The 19,482-nt window shown below is 43.8% G+C and overlaps 1 protein-coding gene across 1 annotated transcript; it reads left to right on the top strand.

Annotated features, from left to right (window-relative positions):
- The first annotated feature begins 3,117 nt into the window (after positions 1-3,117).
- Positions 3,118-17,973, top strand: LMO4 (LIM domain only 4). The gene is made up of 5 exons (XM_054638583.2): positions 3,118-3,251; positions 5,459-5,697; positions 12,460-12,556; positions 12,914-13,069; positions 17,223-17,973. Exons 2-5 carry the CDS (start codon positions 5,462-5,464, stop codon positions 17,229-17,231), a joined length of 498 nt encoding a protein of 165 aa, XP_054494558.1. The 5' UTR covers positions 3,118-3,251; positions 5,459-5,461; the 3' UTR covers positions 17,232-17,973.
- The last annotated feature ends 1,509 nt before the right edge of the window (positions 17,974-19,482 follow it).

Below are 19,482 nucleotides of genomic sequence, written 5' to 3'. Positions count from 1 at the left end.
TGTGGACTCAAATCGACCTAAAGTTGATGGATACATTCATGCCTACTGCTGAAATCTACCAATTACACAGAACTATGTTAACTTACCATAGAAACATCTCATCTAATAGCACAGATGATGTTGAACTAACTAATTACATTATGGCACATAGACAATGAAAAACATAACGAAGATGACAGCACAGCAACAGCAGATGCTGCACAAAAGAAAAATTAGAAAAATATTGCTCTGCAAAATGCTCTCAGTTAAGGTTTCCTCTGTTAAAATTAATCACAAAAATTAGTGATGATCAGATTTCAGAAAAAGATATGAACATTGTAATGCAATTTGGAAGACATCATTAAGCCATTTAAAAATCTGCTCCTTGAGAAGGTAATTCCTGTTTTTTGTATCACCCTCATTTTTAAGACTAGTAAACATTTTAGTGCCTATGGCAGAGTTTCTTGGTAGAATATCTTTTCCAATAAGGAGAGGTCCTAATGGCTCTCCCAGAGTCTGATTTTGGTAGCTTCCAGCCATTACAGGCTTAGATAATTAGACAATGTAGATTTTATTTGAGCTTGGCATTTGCTCTGTTCTTGTGCTCTTAACTGTCAGAGAGCTAAAATATCAGTGATTGTTGATTATCTGTAGCATGCCTTGTTGCTTTATATATTTTAAATTGTACCAGATCCTACATAACAAATCTAAAACTGCTGAGTATGTTTAAATGTAATATGTACATGGAGATTACATCCAGATGATATATTTCTAGACCTATGCTAAAAAAAATTAACCACAACACTGGTCCTCTCCCCTTTCCCTGTGGAAGCTTTCCATGAATTCCCAAGTCTGAATGAATCCCAAGTATGCTTTAAGCAGACTCTGTACATACCCCAGTCTATGGAAGAACATAGAAATAGATTTTTCTCCCGTGTTTAAATCATACCTATAGTGCCATTCAAATGTCGATATTTTATTTTCTATATATTTAGAAGCAAAATGTATCTTCGCTATCCTACACTTTCCCATTTACATTTCTCCCAGGTAGACGATTTTCCTTTCAATTCTAAATGATCGCTGGGCACACGGCTCCGTGCCCAGCCCAGGCCGGGGCTGCAGGGCTGCGGGAGACCCACAGATGGCGATGTGGATAAAGCACACCTGGGCTGCGACTGCGGGGCCGGGCTCACCGCCAGGCTGTCCCCGGGCGGGCAGCATTCCTGAGCCGGGGCGCTCAGTCATTAGGAAGTACTCCCAGGAGAGTTCCGTGTACCTGTGCGGGGCACCGCGTCTGCGTGAGCCGCCGGCAGGGGCAGGTTTAAAATATCTTGTTGTCTCGGACACCGGGGGGGCGCACGGAACTCGTAGCTCGGTCACGCTGCCACCACCACGTACTTGACAGGGCAGCGAACGAGCCCGCGGGCGGCGGGGCCGCCCTGCCCTGCCCTGCCCGCGGCTCACGTCGAGCGGGGCCCGAGCGCTGCTGCCGTCCGGCGGGCGCTGCATTGGCTGCGCTTACGTCAGCGCTCTGGAATCGAGAAACTCCTGCTCCCAAGTTTTTCTGCCCATTAACAGATCCCGGCAGTGCCGCTGAGGGGGCTCCACCGCGAGCGCGGGGTGACAGGGGCCGTGTGTCCCCTGTGCCGGGCATCGCCGGGCGCGGAGCTGCGCCGCGGACAGCACCCGCATCCAGGAGCACTGTGTTATTCCGGGGGTGGGTGTGTTCCAGCGATTCGCGGCTGTGCTTATCCTGTGTGCTGCACTTAGGCCTCGCAGGCGTGCAGTTAATACGTAGTGGGTTTTTCATAGTTTTAAGCGTTCCCACTGAACATTACTTCTTCCGATTTGCCGTCATCCCCGGGCTTCTCTCTCAGAAATGCAGCTGCCTGCTCTGCTGAGGAGCGGCGCCGCCAACTGCGGCTGCTTAACCCACCGAAACCTCCACTGGGGCGGCCACCGCGGGCCGTGCCCGCCTGAGTCCCGCAGCGCAGCTCCCGCGGGGAACGTGTGGCAGAGGCGGCTGGACACGGCACCTGCGCTCGCAGGGCGAGCCGGGCACGGCCCGCGCCGCCTCTCCCCGCCCCAGCGCGGGATCCCAGGACGGGGTGCGGGCACCGGGGCCGGACGCGGCAGCGGGGGGCGCCACGAAGGCGGCAAGCAGCGGCTGCTGTGGCCGCGCCTCCCCTCGGCACCTCCCCCAGCACGGCAGGGCCGCGGTGGCGGGGGAAGCGCCCAGCGGCCGGGGAGGGCTCCGACGGACATCGCTCCCCGGGCGGAGCGGGCCTGCCCTCGGGGACAGCGGGATGACCCCTCGCCGCCAAGTTTCTCAACTGGTGGCCGGGAGCTGGCGGGCGGGGCCAGGCGGGACGGACGGTGCCCTCACGGTCGCGCGCCTCCCCTCAGCGCCCGGGCGGCCGGCGCGGCTGGCGCTGCCCACCTGACTCCCTCCTTCCTCTCCATTCCCCTCCTCCTCCTCCTCGCCCCCTCCCTTCCTCCCTCTCTCTTTTTTTTTTTTTTCTTTTTTTTTTTTTTCCTCCCCTCTCACTCATTCCTTTGTCTTCCCGGGGATTGGCAGGTTTTATTATTCCGCCTGAACAAGCCGGGGGCGGATTGGCTGCGGCGGGCTGACGAGGGCGCCGAGCCGGAGTGTAGTTGGGATTCTGCTCTGTCAGTAACACATGTGTGAGGGCAGCGGGCACACGCGCACCGTGCGGGCACACACGCACTTGCAGCCTCACGCTTAGACGGGCACAAGGGCCGCCCCCCGCGCCCCGCCGCCGCCGCAGGATCCCGGCAGCAGCTCCGCGCCCGGCCCCGCTCAAACTCGCCGCTCCCGCCCGCTCCGCCGAGGCGCTCCGGCGGGCCGCGGCCGGCCGACTCCGCGCCGCGGGAGGCTCGGGAGCCGCCGCAGCCCGGAGAGGGGGCGGAGGTGGGGGAGCGGGGGGGAAGCGGCACAAAGTGAAGCCACATTGCCAAACTTGCCCGGCGATTGCAGCATCGAGCGGCGGCGGCGCCCTGCGTGTGCGGCTCAGCGGCGGGGACCGAGCTCTGCAGCTCCCCTCCCGGGAAGCGGGAGCTGGAGGAAGGATCCGGGCAGACGCCTCTCATAGCAATATCTATATTTTTCCAGCCTGGGCTGCCCCTTGCCGGGCGGGGGGCTCCCTCCAGCCGGCGAGAGGGCGAGCGCTGTGCTTATTTCTTTGCAAGAAGATCTCCTCAGGCACCCCGAGCGGCGCTCCCCGGCCTTTTGCAATATAGAGGGGAAGCAGGTAAGAAGTGCCGGTCGCTCCCCCGTGTCTCGCAGCGTTCGTGTGCGCGGTGCCCGCCCGCCGCCGCCGTCCCGCTGCCCGCCGGGTGGAGGGGCGCGGAGCCGCGGACCCCGGGCATTGTCGCGGCCTCCCGTACAAAGCCTGGCGGCGGCCGCCGCTGGAGCGCCTTCCCTTACCCCCCTTCCCAGCTGCCGCCGGGAAAGGGCTCTGCCTGCCTCGGCTGTGAATGGAGGGGACGGGGGGGTGCGTGGGGGGAGGCTGGGGCACCCGCTTCCCCCGTAGTAAACACTGTTCTGAAACAGTGGCAAAAAAGATCAAAGTGAGCTCTCTATTTCTCTCCTCTCCGGTTCCCTTCCTGCCCCACACACAGTCTTTTGTTTCAATCCAGGAGAAAATCGGTGAATCACCTAATTAAAACCAAGACATGAATTAAGCATCCATTTTTGTACTACAAATTTCCAGCTCTCCGCTTGTCCCTCCCTTGGTCTCCATTAAAAAAGCACCAGAGACGCTGTTAAAAGGGGGGTATTTTGCCTCTAGCTTCTAGCTCTGCTTTCTATTTCACTGACTCCTATCCCAGGACCAAAATTGCTTGGCTCTGTAATTACTAGAGTAAGCCTATTTAAGTTAAAAGCTTCCCCCCCCCAACTCTAAATGAAACTTGATGAGGGCCCGTCCTTAGTTATCAAGGGAGTCACTTTCTGGTCAGTCCTCTTGATTCATCTTTTTAGATTTAATCAGCATTAAGGTATTGCTTGTCCTTAAGAGCTTTAGCTTAATGGGGTTACTGGATGGTTTTCTCAGTGTAACGTTTCCCATTTTATATTTATACATATTTGTCTTCGACAAAGACAGGTTAAGGTGGTGGCATGGAGCCTTTTTCTTTCTTTTAAGAAATCCGAAGTGATTTAAAGCATAGGAGAACGGTTTTAAGACTCGGAGCAGGAAATGCAGATTCATTAGGCTGTAGCTGGAAACTGTAACAAAAGGCAATTCCTTGAACAAATGCATCAGAAATCAATTTACATAAAGGTACACGATGCGTTCGGATAAATGCAATGCTAATGGCTTTTAGAGTGGTTTTCTTTCCAAAGTCTCGGGGTTTTTGTTACAGCTTAATTGGTGCAGTTCTCCTGGTTTATTGTGCGGTCACTGGACATACCTCCAGGTACTCTTTCTGAGGAAATGTGTGTTTAAATCGGCCTCAGTTCTCCTCCTGCAGCCGAGTTGGGCCAGTGTCAGGAAAAGTTCGTCCTCGCTGCTCTGGACGTATCAGTCTGAAGGTCCTTAGCAGATAGCCAGATGCCTCGGCATGAGCACATACGGCTTACAAAGGACAAAGACAAAACATGCTGCTTAATTGGCAGTAAATAACTTGATCTTTTTATAGTATAAGTGACTGGAGGAACACCGGGAGTTTATTGGACCCTGGATTGAAGGCAACAAATTAATCGGTTTAGAGTAAGCTTTATGAATTGATTCCTATATTATCTCTCGGTTGTCCTGCTTGCATAAAGCATTTATTAGAAAGTGAAAAATGCCCTTAGTAGCAGTTTCGGGGGCGGCCAGAGCAACCGCAGCCGGAGCGATTCACTTCATTACTCTACTGCTTTCTTAGGGTCGGTAAACTTTTTTCTCTTTTTTTCCTTTTTTTTTTTTTGGTAACAAAGCTTTAGCATTTAAACTGCTGATCAAGGGCAGATTAGCGAGACAAAAGTTGAGTATGTTTGTGTAGGAAGTTAACAGGCGTCCTGAAGTTCAATGATCTATTATTCGGGCCAGTGTTCTCAATCTGGAGTGTTTTCTCGGGGTGTTTTTAGTTCTCCAAAATAAAACTACAGAAAATAAAATCCCAAGGCCTCGAGGGCCGGTCCGGAGCCCCTCGTTACCGCCCCGAGCCTGCGGAGCCTCTCCTAGACTGAAAAACCAGTTTCACAACTTTTTTTTTTCCCCTCCACTCTTCACACACTTTTTTTCATAAGCAAAACAAACCCCGGGACTGTTCCTGACTTGTGAGCTGCAGCTGCACAGGCCCGGGGCGGGGGGGCGGCGGGTTGCGCTCGCTCTGCCCCCCGCGCCCGCCGCTCCCGCCAGCTGCGCGGCCGCGCCCCCGCCCCGCGGCCCGGAGCGGCGCTGGCTCCGCGCTGCGCCCGGCCCGGGCCGTTCTGTCCCGGCGCTGACCCGCCCCCGCCCCTCTCTCCGCGCAGGCCATGGTGAACCCCGGCGGCAGCGCGCAGCCGCCCCCGGTCACGGCGGGCTCCCTCTCCTGGAAGAGGTGCGCCGGCTGCGGGGGGAAGATCGCCGACCGCTTCCTGCTCTACGCCATGGACAGCTACTGGCACAGCCGCTGCCTCAAGTGCTCCTGCTGCCAGGCCCAGCTGGGGGACATCGGCACCTCCTGCTACACCAAGAGCGGGATGATTCTCTGCAGAAACGACTACATCAGGTGAGGCGACGGCCAGGCTGGTGAGGACAGCTTTCCCCTTTTCCTGCTGCCTTTTTTTCCATTTTTCTCTTCCCCCTCCCGCCTCCCCCCCTTTATTTCTCGTGGTGGGTGTCTGCAGGGCAGAGGGGTGGGCTGGCTCAGGATGGCTCCTTCCTTAGGAGGGAGAGACGTGCGGGTGCGGATGTTAGCGCCTAGCCCAGGGCGAGTTGCGACTGCCAAGTGGAGGAAAGAGTTGGGGGGGCTGAACGACGACTGTAACTTTAAAGTGGTTTGTCAGCACAAAACAAGTCCTAACTAAAAATAAACAGCAATCAGAGAGGCTAAATTAATCTGCTTTGTTGTAGTGTTGAAGGAGAAGTGTGCATATCTGAACAGTAAATGTTAAAATCGTAGGGCTTAAATAAGGCTGTGGCAGAGGTGCTAAATAATGAAATGCCTGCCTTTAGTATCTGATTAATTATGATATTTACATAAGCACCTTTAAACTCCTTTGAGTGGAAACAGAATGACTCATTCTCTGTTCTCCTTGTGAAAGAACTGATTAACCATCAGTTGGAGGGCCATGGATTCTACTTATAGCAAAAAACCAGTAGTATGATGTTTGTCTCAGCATTGTTACAGAGAACCTTTGAACTGATATTTCTCTTAACTTCGAGCGTAGACAATGCAGGAGATAGCAGAGGAGGTATACGCTCTTGCCCTTTATTTCTTATCTCTTCCTCTTTTGAAGCTGTTTGCTTTAAATGCCACAGATTTGGGTAGGGGGAACTAAGCCTCACTAATCTCACATCTGTTGGGGTACAGTAAGATTATGCAGAGTATCCCTTCCAACAAGTTTCCAATATAATTAATAGAATTCATGAGGTCAGGTGCCCGTACGATCTTTTCAGGTGAACTCAAGCTACTTAAACTCATTAATTTAAAAGGAGGCATTTTGAAGGATTACACATTTAATTTGAGTAAATGGTTTGATAGACTGATGCACATGAATGCTTCAAGGAGGTGTTCTGTTTCAACATTCAGTAATTAAAAAAAACAACAAAAAAGCCCCATACCTTCCCGGCATCACAGAAACGCTTAGTTAAAACAAATTGTGTTCTGTTTAAATGCTTCTGGCTCCTCATTAATAGTAAATGTCAAGAGTTAACCCTAGACTTCCTTTCTTTCTGATGGCCAAAAAGCGCCACTTTTTTTCCTTTCTGAAGAAAAAAAAAAAACCTACCAAAAGCAGCCATCAAATGTTACAAGTTTGGTTATGTTGTAAAACTTAGGTTTGAGAAGATGTGGATTGAGCACAGGGACCTCTGTAGTTAAGAGGATGGAGTTAGGATTTAGTTACTATGATAGTGCAGTCTCTGACCTGGTACATGGCCGTGGCTTTGTGTAGTGAAGTACATGGAACAGGTCCTGTGCTATGTCTGAGTAATCGAAGCCTTACCTTTGCTAGTTTCAGAGGTATTTTTAGAGAGAAATGCTAAAAAATCAGCACATTGTGGGTGCACAGTGGTGCTTTTTGGTCGTCGTCCTAAGCAACAAGCCTAAGTCTGGCAGAATAGTAATTAAATAGAGCAGAACAGTGTAAGGGAAGGAATCTTGTTTGAAGTGGAAAAATTGACACTACTGTTAAGATGCACTGAATAGTACAGATTCATCACTCGACCAACACCATCAAACAAACCCTCGTGTCTGATTGCTACTAATTAAAAAGAGAAGATGCGTCCACTGTGTCCCAGAGGCAAGTTCAGGCAAGCTTATCACAGTCCTCTGGTTTTGTGTTGCCAAAAATTAATACTCGTTTATTTTAATGTAGGCAATTATGAATAGGATGCTTTATCAGATGAGGGGTTTCAGTTGATCTCCTTGTCCTGTCGCCTGACTTCTCCTTAGATCTGTGTAATTTGACTTGCAAAAATAACTCTGACAGATGCTTGCTGAAACTTGAACTGGACACTGTACACTCAAGGTGGGGTAGGATGGCCTGGCGCTGCCAGGGCTGAGTTAACTTGGAGCTTTCCCGCTGGAAATGGACTTTGCGGGCTTGCTCGTGGGTCACGCTGGCATGAGCGAAGCCCTCAGGTTCCATTTGGTTGTGGAGGCAGTGCCACTGACAGCGAGTCTCTCTGGTTCCCCTCTGCCATCCTTCTCCCCTCTGAGTTTTCCGGCGGGCTTTTGTGGTGGCGCGTTCTCTTCCCAGGCAAGAGCCACAGCGCAGCTCTCAGCCGGAGATGGGGGCACGCTGGACATGACTGGCAAAATGGGAAAGAGGATTGATTGGCCCGGCAGGCGCCAGGTGAAAGGGACTTGACTCCTTCGGGCCAGGACCGCAGGGCCATTTATTAATGAGCTTTTTAGCTGTATGTGGGGTTTTTTTGTTGTTGCTTAAACAACACAACACTCCCCTTTCCCTCCCTCTCCCTCCCCCCAAAATCCGAAAACAAATTGGCCGTAGAGCTACAGCTGCAGCTTTCATTGAAGGCCAAGGTTCCTGGGAAAAGAGGGAGGTGAAAACCTCGGTCCATTCCCTTCCCTCCCCACGGCGAGCAACGCGCTCAGGGAGAGGAGTGGAGCGCAGCCCTCCCAACCTTGAGATGCCAGATAAAGCAGCAGCGTGGCAGCGAATCCGCACAATTAAAAGCTTTAATTAGTGTCTCCTCCATTTTCTCTTAGTTCTGATGGGTTTTATCTAATGAGATCTGGTCGCTGGCTTAGATCTGCTCGGAATGACGTGTCCGAAATGAATGAGAGCCGCGTCGCAAACAAAACATTTAATTAACAAAATTGGCCTCTAAGAGAGAGCAGGGAGTGGTGGGGAAGGGGGAGAGGGGAAGATTGCCCGGGCGCCTTTTAAAGGGGCAGCGCCCGGCGCCCCTCCCCGGGCGGCTGCTCCGCGCAGCGCGGCGGGGGCGCAGCCCCGGGGGCGGGGGCGGCCGGAGCCGGGCGCGCCGCAGCGAGGCCGCTCCGGGGAGGGGGCCGCCGGGCAGCCAGTTCATTTCCCTGGTAATCAGCGGCAAGCTGCTATATTCAGGGAATGCTGTCCCTTTAATTGAACAGGCTAGGTAATTAAATGGCACTTTTCCAATAGGACGTGCTAGGTAAATCTAATAGTTGGTTATTTAATATCACTTTGAAGTCTGCCCACTCAAGCACAATGACAGCACAGGAGCATGTGAACTATTAGCTAGGAAAAAAAGAAAAAAACAGGATCTCAAAAATTAATTAAATCGCATGCAATTTAGGGGGAACGTTTATCTTGATTTGTCATAACAGAATTAATTCAAGGCCTCCAATTCACTTGGGGGCAGATCTGTTACTCTGAATTAACCAAGCGTAATTTGGCTGGTTTTTTTTTTTCCCTTTTTTTTTTCTTCCTCTTCTCTAATGCAGCACTTGCCATTATGCACAGCCCCCCTTTTAAGTATCAATAGCTTCTGGTGCTTTTAAGGTGCTTGGTCTCTAGTTATTCTGAAGTACCTTTAATGGACTTGGCTTCAGGCATAATTTCTGTGTTGCCTTTCTTTGTTACATTTAATATAGCTGGTGCAGAATGTAGATTAAATGTGGGGAATGTACAAAAACACTGATTCCTTCTGGATCAGTAGGTCTGGATGTGCATTTCTCTTTGCTAGGGCTTGGATATATGCATGTAGACACAAATGTGCACCATGTCGTGCAAGAATCAAGAGTGCTTAAATCTGTCTCCACGATTTTGGAAAGCAGTGGAACCTTACTTTGTTAGTACAAGTTGCTAGAGACGTGTTTCTGCTGATGCTGAATTTTGAGCAGCAAGATGGGAAACTGGGTTGAGAAGATTTCTTGCTGCTTTCATTTCCACTCTCCTACAGAAAGTTCCGAAAAAACCCCACCAGCAAAAAAAAAACCAGAAGCATTTGGAACTGTGGGGAATGCTGTGTTGGAACCACACAGTAGTTAATTTAAGGTGGCTCAGTAAAATGCTGCTAAGTGTAGAAGAGCTGCCTTGTCCATAAAGGGAACCTCTTGATGTTTGTGATTGATTGCATTGCCCAAATGTTGAAATATTAATGACCTTCTTGGACTGAGGACCCAAAGAGGAAACTGAAACCAATTCTGTCATCACAATTAAAGAGTCCCCTGGCTTTAATTAGCCTGACCTGGGGTATCTCTACCCATTGCTGCAGTTAAAGAGAAAAGAGCCCATTAAAGTCCAGTCTGAGACCGATAGCTACTTAATTGAGCACCTAAAGCCTCAAGCCTTTTAAATCAAATACTGTCCTGGACAGTCCCCCTGGTTAGATAATTAGCTCTCCAGCTTCCCAGAAACCATGCAAAACAACTTTTTCAGTAAAGAATAGTTAATGTGGAAGACTTCCTTTGCTGGTAAGAAGCAAAAACATTTTTTTAAAAGATAAAACTTCTTTCTGTTAATGGCATTACAGAACAAAACCATTCATAACAGTAGAGATGGAAAAATAAGTTTAATTTTGTTGGTAAATAATAATAAGCAGCGGAAAGTCGTTCTGAGTTTGTAAGTAATTTTTAGGAATTTTAGCAGAAGATTCAGCTGAAGTGGCTTCCCAGAGTAGAGTTGTTCTGGGAACATGCCTGGGGAAAACTTAAAATGTGTGGAAAGCCTCGGGATTAGTTTGACTCCATTTATTAGAATTCACAGACATTCAAGGTGTGGGACCACTCTAGTTCAGAGAGAATAGTATAACGAATGCTTAATGAAGACAAGCAGTGCAATGAGATCAGCATTCTGAAAGCTGTGTTTTCAGTTGGGTGGTGCAATTGTACAGGGGGAAGAGGGGGGGTTGTAGGAGACAGCTCATCACGTTCAGATGGACGACTGACACATCTGTCCATCTTTGCCCTTCTACCCAGCAATGCCCTTGCTGCCACCTCCTTACTCTGGATTGTTGGATCTTTGCTCTGGAAAGTGTAGCAGTGCCTTTCTGCCTCCTCTCACAGCCCTTTCCCGTGCAATCTCTAGTGCCAACTTCATTCCTAGTAAGGATGAAGGAAGGAAAATGCATATTGCAATGCTTTGGAACTAATCTGGGTATATCATGTAACTGTTCTGAACTGGTCCTGGTTTGGAAGATGCCCTAATAATGGACCTTTAGTTTCCAGACAGTTTAGTCCCTTTGGCGGGGAGGTCCTGACAATGTATTAGTTCAGCTTTCCCTTTGTAACCGCTGTGATTCTGCAAGAACGTGTCAATGTGTCGTGGATCTCAGACTAATTAGTTTTGAAATGGAGTTTTGATTGAACTCTTCAAATCGATGCTGCTGCAAAATTTGTTTCTCAGCTTCCTATTAAAAGCCATCTTAAGGGGCAGTTTTACTACTCTCTCTGTCGTTCAGTCGATACATTTAATAACAACTTACAGGCTATTTTCAATAAAGTGGCGACAGCAAATTAGTAGTTTGAACATGACAAGCCTCCTCTGCAAGCTCAGATTCTGAAAATTCAAAGCAATTATTTTTATACAGAGGCACACCGCAATCATTCAGATTACGGGTATTCTGTTGTAATGTGTGTCCTAGGTTGACACAAACAGAATTTTATGACTTTATTTGGACAGGAAGGAGATGCAAATATTAATATTTATTATGACACCAATACGCTAATTTGTAAATCCTATTGCTGTGTTTTACATCGTACAGAAAAGTGGGTCTGTGACCCTGCCAGCTAGTTCAATTTCCTTTTTTACTGCAAAATGAATTGTGGTAGTCTTTATAAATATTTGTGTCTATTAGAGACTCGCGCAAAAGCAAATAAAGGTTTTTCTAATTCTAGCTAAGGCAGCCTGTAAAAGTAGAACTCAATAATCATTACTGTATTATATTTTGAATCGATGCATTGTGTCTTTAAATGGATTTGAAGAATTATGTATATATTTTTCTTCACCACTCTTCTGCCTATTCCCCCTCCCCCCACTGCGTGTGCCCCCCCCCAATGGCAGATGTTGTGGTCTCATTTGATTGCATAGGAAAACTGCAGTGATACAGCAAACACCCAGAGAGATATGATGACAAATGGGTCCAGATCCCGGTAAATTACTTTCTGCTCAAATCGAAATTTCATTCAGTTTGTTGCTAGCAGAGATGAAGTAATCTAAATTGTGGACTCAGGAGCAGATAGAGGGAAGTTGGAGCAAGCATTTCATTATCAAGAGAGAGAGAAGGTTAGGATGAAAGAGATGAGCAGAGGCAAATCTAAAGTGTTGACACCATGATTGAAAAGGTTAACCCATACACATTATATATCAACCTGGATAGCAGAGAGTTTCTAATGGAAACTCTGCACTGATGGAGGTTTACTGGAGTTTCAATACACTGAGCATGATGTCTTCTTAGATATACAATCAAATCCTCTTAACCCTTTTGATGACTCATATCTCAAGATATGATTAAAGTACAAAAGAGTTCTTCATATAATTTCAAGGACACAATGCATTTAAACTCCAGTCATGAATTGTATCTTTTTTTTTTATGATGAACCCAGTAATCTGATAAAATGTGTGTAGTACAGAATTGTTTGTGTTTCTAGAGGTGTAAGTCAATATTTCTGATTAAATCCTGTGTAACCACATCCAAGGTAAGGTGAAGCTACCAGTTGTTACACAAAAATAAACTTTTTTCATATTATGAAACATAAGCAAGTTGGAAGATGGGGGTCAGAAGTCTAAAATAGTTGTGTAATAAACCGTGGCAGTGATGTGCAAAAATGCCTAGAGCCTTCTGTGTATTAAATTATTCATGATCATCACCTCTGTTTCAGGTTATTTGGAAATAGTGGTGCTTGCAGTGCCTGTGGACAGTCCATTCCTGCTAGTGAGCTGGTCATGAGGGCACAGGGCAATGTCTATCATCTTAAGGTGAGGGTTTTTTTCTGTGTACTTTCGTTTTTAGCAGTTGATTAGTGTTGCCATGCCCCTTTAGTGTATAACCTGCATCTGCTTATGAATGAAATGCAAAATAATAACTACAAGAAGGAGTATCCATTATAAAGCTTTGCTTAGTGCGTAGCTTTGTTCCCTCGTAATCGCTAAAACTCTGCTTGAGTTATGTACTGCATAGTCCCAACAGGTAAGACTAATGCCATATTTGGAGATACTAGAAACCAAGCAGCTCCATATCTCAACTGCACTTGCAGTCTCTGAAGTGTAATTTTCAAACCTGCAGCATACTTAATTTGTGCTGTAGTTTCACTTGCTGTCTCTCTCTTTTCCCAGTGTTTTACATGCTCTACCTGCCGGAATCGCCTGGTCCCCGGAGATCGGTTTCACTACATCAATGGCAGTTTATTTTGTGAACATGATAGACCTACAGCTCTCATCAATGGCCATTTGAATTCACTTCAGAGTAATCCACTACTGCCAGACCAGAAGGTGAATACTCCACAATTGCTAATAAGCTTTCTTAGAGCTAAATGAAGATCAATTTCTTTTCATACTAATAGTGGACATTCCCTGCCCCTGCAAAGAGACCTTTAAGTAGCTGAACTTACCTTAAGTTATTTAGGCACAGGGTTTGGGGGAGAAAATAGTAACCTTTTAAATATGACATACAGGGTGAGTCAGTTCATTTTGGTTTGGGCACGTGCATCTGTACAGGTGTTGAACTCCTTATGTACAAAGCAAAATGGAGAGCATATATTAATACAGACTTTTAAGAAAGAGAAGTAGTATTTTATTTTATAATCCTGAAATTAAATGCTACAAGAGAGCAGGTTTCTGAGGGAAGAAAATTAGATCCTTTAATATGGAAATAAATGCCTTGCGAAGAGAAAGTTCCTGGACTAAGCTAATGTATTTTATTTTAATATTAAGATTTAGTTGAGGAAGGATGCTGGGGTACTCTTTAAGAAGTATTTGCTTGCCTGTTTTGCATGTCATAACTCAGATTTTAAAACCAAAGTGCTATTTACTTACTGTTCCGTAACACTAATATCTCAGCTAGAGGTTGTGTATCTCTGTGGTTGATAGTTTTGGTTTCTAGCTAAATGAGTAAATGATGATTGCACAGGTCGTAGAGTGAAGAAGAAGAAAAAAAAATTCTGATCAACAGTTGTCTTGTAACTCTGAAACTAGATAGTTTTAGATGTATTTTAATCTTCTTAATCAGTCCTAAAGCTATGCAAGTGAGTGCATTTTGATAACTGCTGTGCCTAATTTGTAACAATTACTGTCAACCTTGAGTTAAGAGACTGTTCATTCCACCCTGGTCCAGAAAAGAGTGGATGTATGACTCTTGCACATAATTTTATTCACATCATATTTCATACTGATTATGTATTGATGACATTGATTCATTTACTCTTTACAGCGCCACTTGCATGGATATTAAATCTTATTGACCACAGATGAATTTTAATTTCAGATTGGTGATAGATTTTTCCATCAGCTCTGATAGTATATTTGACTTTTTCATCATTAACCCAGGCAATCACACAGCACTGAGTTATTGCAATGAAACAAAAAGTGCACACTTCAGTTGGTAATTCTTTATAGATTTACAATAGGAACTTCATTAATGTCTGTAAGGATCACAAAAAATAACATTTATCTGCAAGTAGGAATTCGAAATATTAAAAAAAATCTGGGACAAATGCTAGGCTGATCTTTTCTGTAGTGTGCAGTGTATTTTGGAGTGCTTTTAGTCCATGGAGAAATATGTCCGAGAAAACAGAAACTGTTCTTTATTTTACTTTTTGTTTTTGGTTGTGTTGCTACATTTCAATATCTGTGTTTGCTTTTTTTTTTTTTCTGTGCATAAATTTACTGATTAATTTTAAGTATTCTTTTAAGTCTTATACAGTGAATGTAATTACATCAAAATAAAGCATGGACCTTTTTTATTTACTTAATTTGTCAATCGAGGTGATGAGAGAATTGAGTACAAAAATGCTACATAGTTAGGCAGAACAAAGATAATTAAGATTGGAAGAGAATGTGCAGCCTCTTCTCAAGGAAGTACAAATACAGTTAAAGATTCATAGATTTATACTGTTGTGAATTTTAATGAAACAAATCTGTAATATAGACTGGCTAGCAGTGATTCTGTTAAATGAATATTTATAGGTATCCCATTTCAAAATATAGGTAAAACCATTCATCTTTATACACTGCAGTAAAAGGTTTACCATTCTGAGAGTGGTTTATCCACTTGTCTTCTACGAATGTAAAGTTTAATGTAACTTCAAATAGGTGTCTAAATTGTCATTTAGTTTTATCAGTTTCTTTCTCTGCCTTAGCAAAACATAAAAATGATTTAGCTGCAATAAAAGCAGCAGACATGATGAGGAACATAGAACATGGCAAAGAGAAGTAAAAGGGACTGGGCTTGCAGAGCTCGTGGCTGCAGGTACCTGGTGGGGGCTAAATGCAGAGTGGTGAGGGCAGGTTTTTGTCAGCCCCTGTCTCTGCCTGGCAGTGGCATTGCTGCAGCCACAGCTGAGGCACACGAGCAGCTGCTGGGGAGAAGGCTGAGGGGACACAAGCTTGAGGGTTTTTCCTGTATAATACAATATCTCTAGAAATTGTTCTGACTTCTCCTACTGTTTTTCAAAAGGAATTGCAGAGCACCGTAACTCCAGAAAACAAACACAGTTAAAGAGACAAATTGATAATTCATGTATTTGTCAGGTTTCTGGAATTTTGGAAGCTGCAGGGGCAGTTGCTAAGAGAGTTCTATTTTATAATATATTTTTTTATATTTTATATTTTTTAATAGTTTTATATTTTTCTTTTTTAATAGTCTAAAGATTTTAACATCAGAGATGTTTTACAGGAAGCTGCATGTTTTAGGGACACTAATTAAAAATATTCTTCCACTGTAACACAGTTGGCTGTAACAGATACTTTTTATTAAGCATTACAGATCAATCATTTTCCATGTTATTCTATCACTAAAGATTACAGAGATAGCATAATATGCACAGGTTTGTTTTTTTTTAATTTAACCAAGGAGATTGAGATACTCCCAGCATTAAAACACATTTTTGTTATGCATTGAAGGTGACAGTGATGAACTTACTCGTCTTGCTGCAGTTTACAGGTGACCAGTGCAGGCAGGAAGGGTTGCATGGCCTAACTTGGTTTAAAAACTTGGGTTTTTTTTTTTAAGGAGACAAACGCAGGGCTGTTTGCCATTCGCCATTCCTGCCTTTTGCCTCCCTGAGGCAATTCACACATGTAAATTATAAGTTCCCATCACTTGCCCTGTAGTTTAAAAAACCCTGTTTTCTCTGAACTCGGTACTGTTGCCTGCTGAGTGCAGACTTAGTTTGTAATGTCCTGTGTGCCATTTCATTTGAAGGGGCTGTATTGTCAAGAATTCTCTCTGCTTTTTTTGTACTGGTAGTATTCCTGTAGTATTTCTTGTTTGCAACAGTATTACCACCTACTGAAAGTGTACATTTCCCACTGGTTGGCAGTGTTTGTAACAAATGTTTGTCTTCAGCTTCTATGCTTTTAAATAAAGTATGAGTTACATTACGTCTCTTAGAGAAGATCTTAAAAATCTTCTAGTTTACATATCACTCAGCAATTCCCTTGTAGTTACATAATTGGTGTTGTCTGTGTCCATAGTAGAAGATATTTGATGCTCATTTATTAAATATGCTTGCTGGCTGCTCCCTAATCTTTGTTCTGGACAGACAAATTACCTTTCTCACACTGAGCTTTGGCTCTGGGGAATTAAACCTCCAAGCTTCTACTACTTTAATTAGCTTGAAAGTGGGGGGTTGCAGTTACTAATAGACCTCAGGCTTTTAGTAACTTAGAGAAAGGGTGAGAAAAGAACTTCCTGGGAAGCGCAAAATGTCATTTAAAAGCCATAAAAATCTAATATATATTATTTCATTTTGGTAATTGCAAACAGATTGTATTTGAAGACTATGGATGATCATTCCTATTTTATCCACGAAAGTTTAGATTTTTATTGAGTTAGACACTTTTAATTATCACAATTCATTAACACCAGTATGAAAGCACATGTTTGACTTCATATATTAAAATGTTTATGTAACATTAACTAACGTACCAGATGAGGAATTTAAATGGGAGGGGGGAATCCTGAAATATCTATATTTAGCTCTTGTGCAATGCAGCATATTAACCAAAGTTGCCTTGGGAGGATATTGGCTGTACTTCATATTTGCTTTACACACTATTTCTTCCAATTACAAGATCATATTACTTGCTTCTTCAAAGGCATGGCATAATGGTTCTTCCCTTTCAAACGGGGCCCAGAAAAACCACCTTATTCACTGTATGATTTGTTAACAGAAAGTACACATTTCTTGTTGTAGTCTTTTTTTCATTTCTGCTTTCTTTAGTAGTGAAACTGTGAAAAATGTTTGCTTTTTGCTGTTTAAAGTTGAAACGTTAGCAGTATGAATGGGCAGTGTAGAAAGCCTTAAGTCACAGTTAGCAAGTAGTCTAATAAAAAAGAGATTAGTGAATAGGGAAAAACAAAAGCAGTCATGTTGTAGTTTCCTATCTCAAATTTAGCTAAGATACCCATTTTTATTTCTTACAGGTCTGCTAAAAGGTCAGAGTAATGCAGAATGCGTGCCTTCATCTCAAATTTTGTTCATCACAGATGGATCCCATGTCTCCAAGTAGACAAGTCACCTTTGTAGCTAGCATCAATGCCAGCTCCATACCATTGCACCTTCTTTATTCTTGATTGCCCTTCCCACATTTATTGGTGTATTAAAATGACTGAATATGAACATTAAGGACTCCATGAACCTGGGCTAATGGGAGACTGTAGAGAAAATGAAAAAAGATCCACCGGAGGACATCTTGGGGGGGGGCGGGTGGGGAAGATGACTAATGAAGCTAATTAAAAGAAACATTGAAATCTGCTTTCTACCCTCATTAACAATTAGCAGGGCACTGGCCAGTTTGTACCCTGTGTTTTACCTTAACAACATTCTATTTGCTCTTTGTATATTTAAGTGTTGTAAGGAAATGTGTTTCAATCAAACTGAACATGAGATAAAGATGTGGCTTTTGTGATATTCTATCACAAACACTTTTATTGTATCTCTGTAAAATACAATGTATGTATGCATGTAAGTGTTTTTGTCCTAATGTTGCTACTTCCCATGGCAAAAAAAAAAGAAAAAAAAGAAAAAAAAAGTCAAGCTCATAGCAGCTACTGTGTAGAAATTTTCACCTACTTCTAATTTGCTGAATGAAGAAAAATCTTTTATTTGTGATATTTTCAGAGACATTTGCTCTAGTATGGTGTATTTAAATAATAAAAAGTAAAACAAAACCAAGTATGGGTTTTAGAAGCTTTGCTTTTTTTAAAAAATTACATTCAAAACATTCTGCAACTTCATCTTACATAGTCGTTACCTGAGTTGTCAATTACCTTTAAAAGTAGGTTTTTAGTTTGGATTTTTTCTTTTGTCTCATGCCAAGAAAGACTCTGCTAAACTACTTGACTGTGTTACTTGTGGCAAGGATAATGAGTACTACTTCAAAATTATATTTTTTTTCATGGCGATTCTTAATTCTGGTATCAAGAAGTACATTAGAATTCCCATTTGCAGTGAATTACAGCACACACAGAGGTACTGCGGTGTCTTTCTTTCCAGTTCCTTCTGTTTTAAGGATGTCCTGTGTCTCTGAGCATGCAAGCATAGGAGGGTATGAATATACCATAAGAGGTCAAAAAAATAAAAGCCAACGAAAGGTCTGTACCTCATGCTGAGCACTAGAATTGACTATTCATGAAAAGGAATACAATAGCTATTCTGATCTGAACAACATAACTTTATGTTTGCTGGGGTGAGAGACTTTAGCTTTTCAACACTGATAATCTTAAGGAAAGAAAAACCTGTTTCCTGGGCTGTTTCTGAGAACTAGCTGATCTCAAAATATGATCTGTTTTCTGAAAGCAAACAAACAAAAACAAAAACCACCTCCCCACAAAGCAGCAGAGCCACCTCTAAGCTTACAAAGGGAACAACTTCATTTTGCATGTTTTTCCCATCAGGCTGTTTAGTCGTAGATCTGTGCAGAATACTTTTGAGAAAAAAAAAATCTGACTTTTCATGTTTTTAGCAAGAATACTAACATGGATCTGTGGCTGTCCACTGTATGCCTTCAGTCAGGAACCTGCAAGCAACAAAGCTGCCTTTGCTGCAATTTAAAGCAAATCAATATTAAGGGAAATCAATATTAATAGGAAACTAATACATTCATAACACACCATTATTTTGTTTAACTCTGTTTTTTAGAATGTGTTCACTGCTCAGCTGCTTGGTTATGGAGTAAGCTTGACTTTTTTTTTTTTGTGATGCCAAGAACACAAAAAGCTGATTTATAGATTCATCTGTATAAATAACCAACAGCAGATATTTTTGTTTCAGATTCTACTTCATGATGTCTAGTATATTGGAGGGCTGCTGAATTTTTTTCTTTTAACATGTCAGTGCTTGAGGAAGCCCCACTTCAGAGAAAAGAAAACGTAGCAACGTACAGTATCAGACAGTAAAGACAAAAGTCTTCTTGCATAACATAAATGACTGACACTATGTATGACTTTTAATTAAATGCACTTGTGGGTATTTTAAATAAGTTTCTAAGCTTTTTGATCTGGCATTAAAGTCTTCAGAGTCTGCAAATTGTGCTGCTTCAGTATCTTTGAAAAGACACTTGAAGTCATATGAATATAGAATTCAAGTATTAGTGAGACTGTAGACATCTTTTTATATTCTTTCAGTATAAGCACTCAAGGTACAGTGTTTAAATCTAACATGTACAGATTTTTGGTTGTCCAA

Source organism: Agelaius phoeniceus, chromosome 8 (assembly GCF_051311805.1).
Source record: "Agelaius phoeniceus isolate bAgePho1 chromosome 8, bAgePho1.hap1, whole genome shotgun sequence".
Taxonomy (NCBI): Eukaryota; Metazoa; Chordata; class Aves; order Passeriformes; family Icteridae; genus Agelaius; species Agelaius phoeniceus.
This window is presented reverse-complemented; position numbering and strand designations above follow the sequence as displayed.